Source organism: Coenobita brevimanus, chromosome 38, assembly GCF_032717465.1.
Source record: "Coenobita brevimanus isolate Jiangsu-jjx chromosome 38, ASM3271746v2, whole genome shotgun sequence".
Classification (NCBI taxonomy): domain Eukaryota; kingdom Metazoa; phylum Arthropoda; class Malacostraca; order Decapoda; family Coenobitidae; genus Coenobita; species Coenobita brevimanus.
The window spans coordinates 20,399,712-20,409,902 of NC_136991.1; the positions used below are offsets into that span (position 1 = coordinate 20,399,712).

The window sequence follows — 10,191 nt, forward strand, 5'->3', positions numbered from 1 at the left end:
AAGGAGTAAGAACATGTCAAAAAGGTCATAATATCCAATTGGTGAGGAGGGAAGCTTTTCAGCTCTTAATAACTCCACATAAAGGAGACGCTAATTGGTACAAATATCGAAAGTCTAAGAATTAAACCTTTCCACTGCAATACTCTCTCTTAGGGGATTTTATTCTGTGTCATGTCAAACGGTTTAATTAATTTAGGTGAGATATCACTATACGATACTTCTATTATCCATGGCATTGCTATTTCATATTTTTTTTCCTCTGATTACTGCCATTATTTACGAAATTTATTAGGCAAAAAATCCAATGCTAAAAGTACTGAATGATAAAAGAGGAAAGGGAAGATGAGGATGTACAGAATAAATATTAGGCCACCTTTCTCTTACATATCTATTTATCCTTTTCACTTCTCTCTCTCTCTCTCTCTCTCTCTCTCTCTCTCTCTCTCTATCTATCTATCTATCTATCTATCTATCTCTCTCCACAAATTAGCATCCAGTTTTTTTGCTTCTTTCCCTATCATCCTAATTTCTCATACACCAACCCCCCCCCCTCATTCTTCCCTCCTTTCCCCTCCACCTCTTCCTACTCTTTCTCCCTTTGCCTCCTCTCTTCCTGTCCTCATATCCCTCCCTTATTTAATCCTTTTTGTTTTTTCTCGCGTCATTAGTCCCTTATATCTTGCAGCAAGTTATCCAGGCACAAGAAGGGATGATGGAAAGAGGGAGAAGACAGAGAGCAAGGGAAGAGATTATGGAATATATATGGACGTATGGATAAGTATAAACATACTGTACGTATTATGAATAAAGTATCTATTTCATGAAGGTATGAATTCAGATAACTTACAACCATAAACGAAAAAAAAAAAAAAAAGCCTTCCCTGTGTAGGAAAGTGAATAGACGTAAGAAACAGGCTTATGCAGATACCGATGGAAGGCGGAAGAGGCATGAAACTGGCGTGGAGACTGGTGACTTAGGAGTGGAGAAGGCTGGCGAGGGAAGCTGTCAAAAGACTTTTGTGAAAATTCTGGCCGGAAATCAGATGTCGATGAGGAAAAATTTGGAAAGGAAGGAGGAGGGAAAGTTGAGAGTAGGAGGGGAATAGTTGGGGGAGAGGGAGGAGATGCTTTGAGAGCAGAACCATTTTGATATATATTTCTATTTATACTAGTCGCAGTCTCTGAGTAAGAAATTGTTATTTCTCTTATAATAAAAAAGAGACCAATCTGAAGTACCCAAGAACTAAGTAACCTACATCTTTAATTGAAAAGAGTTTGATTGACGCAATCACCCCTGTTGACTCTTATGCCTGCTAAAACAGTTTAATTGCAACAGTTACTCGCTTGCTGGAAAAAAAAAAAAAAAAAAAAGCCACACCAATTGCGGACCTTTCTTATTCTGGTTAATTTCTTAACATTTTTAAGCTGTCAGGATAATATAAAAGAATTCAGTACAACGAACTGACTAAAGGTTGTTTGTAATAATGACCTGTTTTACCAGATCCAAGCGTACGTGTTGTATTTCCGTGGCATGTTAGTATGTCCTGATGGTTTATTTGAGTCCTGATTCCACCTCTGGTAACTGACTTCAGTAATATTCGCCCTTGAATTGGTTGGTAATTGATTGGTTTGCTTTACGTCTGTGAGAAAAATTACAGACATGAATAGTTACGAGTAAATATAAGGAAAACTAAAGGAAAGGAAGATAGGATAAGTAACATGCGAAAGAAACATTCGCAAGAGAAAGAGAGAGAGAGAGAGAGAGAGAGAGAGAGAGAGAGAGAGAGAGAGAGAGAGAGAACACGAAAGAAAATGAAAGAGACAAGCGAAAAGAATTAGGGAAGAATAACATGAAAGAAGAAAACAAAGTATGCCGATATAAAATACAGGGGCAATTCTCTCTGTCTCTCATTGTCATCTCAGCCTTCTTTTCCTTCCTTCCCAATTTCGACCTGTTTTACGTTTCTGCCCCCCCAACCTCTCTTCTTAATTCCTTTGTTCCCTTCCTGAACTTGGTACCTCCTCCCCTTCTCTCTCGCAGCTTCTTTCAATGATTCTCCTCACCATTTTCTCTGTTTCTCTGTTTTGTTTAGATACCTCTTCATTTTATCCCATTCTCTTCCTCTTTCCCTCCCTTCTTCTTACAGTGGTATTAATATTACATACATTTATTTATAGATTTGTGTCACAACTCCTCTTTCACTTACAAAACTATTAAGTAATGCTAAATAATTCTTATCACCAAGATCGCAGTAGTACTGCGTACATTCTGATCGTGCATGTAATTACAATCGCTTTATATTTCCATGGGCTACTCAGTCCTTGTTTCGCCATTTTTCATACCCTCTCTTTGATCACAGAAAAGCTGGTTATATGGTAAGTCGAACGTACATTAGCCCGTCTAGTTTCTGGTACACCATATCTCCTCAATTTTACCTTTAGCAAGACAACACAAGCTTCTAATATCCACTCCGTCAAGAATATTCATACTCCCTCAAATATTCTCTGTTTGCTTGCTTCTCTGCCTTCCTCCCGCATATAACCTTTGTCACCGACCTGTTTACAAGATATGTATAAACATATATATATATATATATATATATATATATATATATATACGGTCTTAATGACCTGGGGCTTTGGTCCCAATGGTCGATAGGCCAGAAAAAAAAAAAAAAAAAACTGTTTACAAAGTTGCATGGCCAGATCTAAATAGCTTCGGTTGTTCGGCTGAAACGAAGTAATTCTCAAAGAGATCTGAAGAAAGTCCCAAAGTGACCTGAAGTGAGTCTCAGTGTAGCATGAGTGTAAATTGTCGCGGAGGGACAATAGAGGCACGGGATGGATGAAAGATTGATTGATTGATTAAATATGATTAAAATCTGGCGGCGAAACTGCCAGTGTCATATGCCGTCGGACAACAAGGTAAAAGACGCAGCAAATAAAAGGTGCATATTCAAAATAAAGTTAATACCTTTTAGTATAAACAAAATACTGAAAATAACAAAATAGTCTACAAAATATAAATTACTTGTAAAAGTGGAAGGAGGCCCGCCTCCTGGAGAAAACGAAAAAATCAGTAAAATCGCTAGAAGCTCCACCAAGCATCGAGGACAGAGAGTAGGCACCATCTATCCCTTTATGCCTATGGAGGAATCTCTGACGTAGGTCCCCCAGACTCGGACAAAAGATCAGCAATGACGGACAGTTAGGGGAACAAGGCAATTATCACAGTACGGTTGAATCTCATCACTTATTAGGAACCCATGAGTAAGCCCAGAGTGCCCAATGTGAAGCCTAGCAAGAACCACCTCCATTCTCCGAAGGATGGAGGGAAGAACCCTTGGTACAATCACTCTCTGAAACATTTCTTTTAGTTTATTATGAGCAACACTATCTCAGTGTCTCTGCCAACACATACGAATTGCATACCGCAAGTAAGGTGTTACATCAGAAGCAGGAAGTGGGTAGTCGGTTGGGGGTTGTTGAGAAGACGCAGCTTTAGCTAATGTATCTGTCCTCTCATTGCCCACCACACCAACAGGTGAGGGAACCCAACAGAAGTCCACATGACGGCCACGACGGCTAATAAGAAAAAGCTACTCTAAAATTGATAAAACGAGTGGATGGGATGCATTAAAAGACTTCAGTGCGGAAAGAGCACGAAGGAGGTAACTAAAAATCACAAAAACAGATCTGGGGAGAGTAAAAATGAATTTGAGTGCATATAAAATCGCAGTCAGTTAAGCTGTATACACTGAAGTAATACCAGGAAAGCTAGTGCACCTACTACAGGATGGGAAGACAACACCAAAGCCTACTCCAGTATCAGTCTTAGACCCGTCAGTATTGATGGTGACAGAACACTCATGAGTGGAGGCATGTTCTACAAAGAGGGAGAGGGACACCTGAGAGGGAAGTGAGCCCTTTTTGGAGAAAGAAACACCGATGAGAGACTTATTGTGTATTGATGTTTTGCCTCATGGTTTCCTCAGAATACAATTGCTGAATATACACCGCATTTCCTGTATATACGTATAGCAGAAGGCAGTTGGGGTGTGAGGGGAGGGGAGATATTGGCGAGGGGTTGTAGGGGGGACAGGTAGTTTAACCCGTCACGTCCCGAGGCTTTCCGCACCTATGACATCCCCCAGTCCCGAGCCTTTTTGGAAATTTTTTTTTTCTTCTAAAACTTCCGCTTAGGTCGAGAAACGAAGGAAAATCATAAAGAAAGTGGTCCCTGTGATCTATAAGTGGTCTGTACAGGTGCGGTTTCCCCCCGCAGGTATCGTATTCTGTAATGGGCTGGATATGCGTTTACGTTTTCTATGGTAAGGAATAATGGGAGAAACAACTCACAACACCTCTACATTTATTGAATTTGAACTAATAAACAATAACAGTAACAATATAATGGATTTCAGACACATATATATGAAAAATAAGCATTGTACCATCGCGCGAGCATAGCGAGTTTGGTCCGAGTCGTAACATGCTATATGCTAAGTTTCTGGTATGAGTCAACCTATCATTTTTTCTACTTGTATACTTCTGTTTCAATGACAATTTACCAATTACAACTGTTTGTAAGTGTTTTCAGATGTTTTCATTCATTATGATGACATGCAGCATAAGTTTAGCGCACATCAGCTTAGTAAGCACACTCGCTATGACTCGTATTTCAACATACCAAATTGTTTTATCACTTTCCAATTATTTTCCCATTTACATAGAACCTTTCCTCCACCACTGTAAAGGTTTTCAATTATTTTCATTCATTACGAGGGCATTTAGCGATATGCTAGCGCCTATTCACGTAGCAACCACGATCTCAAACACTCGTGTTTCATCATCTACTTTATTTATTCACTCCAATTATATTTTCCCACTTACATTACACACGTTTACACCCCTAGAATGCACTGTACATACTTACTGCCATTATTTATTCAAGTGAGCGTGAGAATATCGCCTGAAAATACCCTCGCAAGGAATATTTCGTCACACACTTATATACTAAATCACTCACACACTTATATACTAATTATTCACTTTATCACTTGCTGACTTTTATTTTGACTAATACGTGCCTTATTCGTTCGACTGAGCGTCAGGAAATCTTATCTTTATACACACGCTATGAATATTTGACTTAGAATATACATCATCATATACATTAATTTGAACTTATATTATACCCGTAAGAATGTCACATAATAATAAATATATAATAACGGGCCGTATTTATTACACTGAGCGACAGAATATCGCATCATACAACCCTCTCTATGTAAGTTTCAACTTAGGGCAGATTTATATACTTACACCCAATGTTTTCACTTATGTTCTACCCGTAGGCACTTTATACTAATATTTGGAGATCCACATGACTGATAATTTCACTGAGCGTCTGTCTGTCGCATTTACCTCATAATTTCAGCGTCCTTTCGCATTCACACCATGCTAAAATTGCATCAACGTGTGATATTCACTAAAACATGGGTGAATACACAGACCCACGTCACACTGCACGCACTAATAGCGGGTGTCCTTCCTCTGTGTCGTGAGTCTCACCTGGGAATTACTGCACACGTGACACCTGCGCTGGGGCCTAGGTCTGTTGGGCTGGGGAGGGATAGGAGTGGGGAAATGGCGGCCGGATATTCTCTGGGGAGTCTGGGTAATAGGGGCAGTGCGGGGGCGCTGTTGGGGCCTTTCAACAGCATACTTAGCAAAGATTTCTCGTGTGAGCTCCCTCACAAACCCTTCAAATGTTTCCTGAACTCCTGTGGTCATGGCGTGAAGGTGGTGGTAATTCAGAGCAGTGATATCTAGTAAGTGAAAGAACAGTTTCTTATACCACTTCATCGTTGTCCTGGCACACTCTACCGTCGATATCATGGAGTCAGACTGGTCCACGAGGCGCATGTTTATATTGTAATCCATTACACACTCAGGTTTCCAAACACGACGCCTGCTCTCGCTATGGTAATCAACAGAATCAGTACGGTGCATCAAGGGGCGGTGAACCGTGGACAAGAGGCTTACTTCTCTGTTGTGGTTCCACATTGTTGCAAGGATGTTGTTGGCTTTGAAGAAGACAACCTCACTCCTTGCAAGTTTCCGCCCTACCTTGACCATGTGACGCCGGTTCACCTTTACGGTTCCACAGACTCTCGTTTCATGTGTGTGAAGATAACGAGCGAGAAGAGGGCTAGTGTACCAGTTGTCGAGGTAGAGAACGTGACCACGATGAAGGTAGTCTTGTATCATCGTCTTTACCACTGCTCCCGAAAGTCCTATACTTCGATCTTCTATTATGTCTGTCTGTGCACCGGTGTACAAGACTATGTCTTGCACGTATCCAGTCCTACAGTCACACATAACAAAGATCTTGAACCCAAAACGGTGCCTTTTGCTGGGTATATACTGTCTGAATGAAATATTGCCTCTCCACAACACGAGACTCTCGTCTATGACGAGATCTCTATAGGGATAGAATGAGGATAGAAAGGTTTGCCTGAGGTGATCAAAGACCAACCGAATTCGCCTCATTTTGTCAGTGTTGTTTGCATTTGCAGGGTCATGAGCATCATAAAAATGGAGGCGACTTAGAATTTGTTGAAACCGATTACAGCTCATCACTTGACCAAATATGGGGGTAAACATAACAGGGTCCCTAGTCCAGTAAGCTGGAATTCTATTCTTTCTTATTATACCCATCAAAAGGACAAGGGCAAAAAATAAGAACATTTCTGGAATGGAGACAGGGTAATCATAGATCATAGAATGCCTACTCCTTGTTCCCAATCTTTCACTTTCTAGGCGCTGGGCGCTTGCAAACAGGTTTGTTTGATAAACGATCTGATCTACGAAGGCCTCACTGAAAAACAGGTGGAAAAAATCCAACCTGGTGGAATTACTGTGAATACCTGGTGCAATGCAGCCAGATCGCCCTTGCTCAGTGAAGGGGTGAATGAGGGGAGAAAAATCACTCCCATCCTCCCAATCCCACGACACAAATCCCTCGTCCCCATCACCGCCTTCGTCTGGGTGGGGAGGAGATCCTGGTTGGGGAGGTGGGGGAGAAGGAGTATGGAGGGCTTCCCCACTGTCACACCTCTTCCCTCTGCCTTTACCCTTTCCCTTTCCCTTACCCTTACGGCCTTGAGGAACATTAGGGGGCTGTGGGGATGAAATAGTTGAATATTGGGGAGCAGAAGACGTGCTGGGGAGTGGTTCCTCCCCACCTTCCCCATCCATTACCACACCACGTGCTCTCTCACGCAACCTTGCTCGACCACGTGTTAGGGGATATTGGGAAGCATAAGACGTGCTTTGGAGTGGTTCCTCCCCACCTTCCCCCTCCCTCACAACCCCACGTGATAATGAACGCACCTGCACTGGCCCACGTGATCCATTCTGCCGCCTCACACTACGTAGGGAGAGCAATGACTCACTCACGTCACTCTCACTTTCCCTAATCCCAGGACTTTCCATTTCACTCCCCACTCCCTCCACTTGACTTCCTAGCTCCCCAAACAGAATACTAGGCCCATACCTGCTCATACGACATGGTGTGTGCTCTGGGCCACGATGTGTTATGACCTCCAGTCCATACCACATGGCAGCATGTCCCACGGCTCCGTCCTCGTCCTCGTCCTCGACCTCGAATTCTCCTTCCAAAGCACGCTGGGGATAGGGATATGATATACCACGTGCCTTCTTTGCCTCCTGCCCCTCTCTAGCAGCACGGTAAGTCACGTACTGCCGCTTCCTGGGTGATGGAACTTCCTCGTCACTGCTGGTGGTTTCTTCCTCCTCTGGCTGCACATAATCCTTGTCCATCTCCTCATCATCCAGTGGGGAATCACTGTCGCCGGCAAAGGTGTCCAGGGCGACTTGAATCTCGCTCTCTGAGAGACCTCTCTTAGCCATGTCTGAGCAGGACCGTGGCTACCAGGTGAGTGGACGAGTGGCGGGCTAGCGTGGGTCGCGCGGGGTCGCCGAGTGTCCCCGCCTGGTGGCAGGTAGGGGAAGGTCAGGTGAGGGTACGTACCGCAACTCAAGCGCGAAATTTGAACATTGTCGAAATTATGCACATTGCAATTGCACGACGTACTGGTACGTCGCCGGGACTGGCATATGCAAATCGTTGCAACGTACCCATACGTCGTCGGGACGGGGCGGGTTAAGGAAGATGAGGTCCAGGGAAAATGTATTACAGATCACGGCACAAGAACGGAGAGAAACAAGGAACAGATGAAGTGGGAAGTCCTTAGGAAGAAGGAGGGAATGTTGGGTAAGGAAACAGTGGTCACAAGGGGAAAGGGAATGCCGATCCCAGCACAGGTGTGTGTGTGTGTGTGTGTGTGTGTGTGTGTGTGTGTGTGTGTGTGTGTGTGTGTGTGCACAAGTGTATACATGGCAAGAAGCTGAATGAAGAGGGGGGATGGGGGTGGAGGGGAAGGAAGAAGGGGTGATGTTTTGAGTTTAAGGGGGGTGGTGTGAGGAAGCTATCCTACTGACAATATATTTGGCCACAGTATCCAATAGGTGCTAAGATCCACTGTGTTTTGCAATGGTACTGGAACATATTATAACAGCTGCCTCCAGACATTTGCGTCTTTTTAAGTCTGCCTCCTTGTTCAAAATTTTTGCATTTTCCCATTTCATTACGTGACCTGTATGAGATCTGTGAGCTACACATGTGTTGTTGGTGTTGTACCGGCTCATTGCATATTTGTGTTCTTTTATTCTCTCTTTTAATTCACGCCCTGTTTCACCTATGTAGACCTTATCACATACTCTACATGGAATGGAGTAAACACCTCTCTCGCCTGTGTTGCTGGTTCGTACCTTGTGTCTGACCAGGTCACCCAATGTCTGAGATGTTTTAAAAGCTACCTCAGTTGCTAAATTTCTTAAAAACCGAGCAATGTTGTTGCACGTATTGTTGTTGGGCAGGATTATACGTGTCATATCACTGGATTTCTCAGCTGTTGCAAGTTCCCTGATAGCCCTGGCATGTCTTCTGGCACTGGATAACATGTGTTTTGCATACTTCATTTTAGAAAATGTGCTATCTATGTACTGCAATTACTCTTTCAAATTATCTTCACTACAAATCCTCAAGGCTCTAAGGTAGAACCCTGTTAATATACTTTTCTTTATCCTAGCATTATGGCTGGAACAAATGTATGTTCCAATACCACTGGAAAGCAGAGTGGATCTTATCATCTATCGGACTCTGTTGGCAAATATATTGTCAATAGGATGGCTTCCTCACACGACCCCTCCTAAACTTAAAACACCACCCCTCCTTCGTTCCCATCCATCTCCATCCCCTCTCTTCACCTGGTTTCTTGCCCAAATATACAACACTTGAGCCCTTTTTACTGACAACGGACCTACAGAGTGTCATACAAGGGAGTAGCCAAATACCCATCCTTGGGATCCGATGTGGACAAACTGCCAGTCTCGGAACAGAGAGGGCTAACATACCAGATAGGACTCTGTAACCAATGGGCTTTGGGAAACTAGGATGGGTGTCATAAACATACTATCGGGAATCTTGGGAGATGATGGATCAAGAAATTGAGTCCGGAATGCGATGAAGGTGAGTCAGTACCTCGAGATCAACGACTGACATCGCAAACCCAAGGGGAGTACACCAACATCCAAAGACAAACTTGAAATCGAGGATGACCTGAATGCCCCAGTTGCCAAATGTACACCAGCATGATGCACAGAATTTAACAACTGGAGATGGGCATCTGTTGCAGAGGAGTAGATCTCACACTCATATTCAAGTTTAGGAAGAATTAGAGACCTATGCAAGAGGAGAAGGGTCTAACAGTCAGCACCCCAAGAGGTATTAGCCAAAACCCTGAAAAGACTCAAAGCTTTAAGACAAGCCACCTTAACAGAACAAACATGAGGAACCCATGTTAGTCATCTATCAAACAGAAGACACAGAAAATGCGGCTCTTCGACACAGGACATTCTCTGACCATAGAAATACAAGTCAGGATCTGGGTGAATCCTCTAAAGATGACAAAAATGCATAGCCACTATCTTTGCTAAAGAAAAATGGAAGCCACGAGACTCTATCCAGTCAGAAATTCTATTATGAGCAACCTGCAATTTCCTCTCTATTAGAGACATTCTAGATGCGGTGAAGGAAACTGA

General features: G+C 43.1%; 1 protein-coding gene across 1 annotated transcript; it reads right to left on the reverse strand.

Annotated features, from left to right (window-relative positions):
* Nucleotides 1–8,559: 8,559 nt before the first annotated feature.
* LOC145396552 (uncharacterized) lies at nucleotides 8,560–9,069 on the reverse strand. Its single transcript, XM_080269927.1, has one exon. The coding sequence runs from the start codon at nucleotides 9,067–9,069 to the stop codon at nucleotides 8,560–8,562; it is 510 nt and encodes a 169-aa protein (XP_080126053.1).
* Between the last annotated feature and the right edge of the window lie 1,122 nt (nucleotides 9,070–10,191).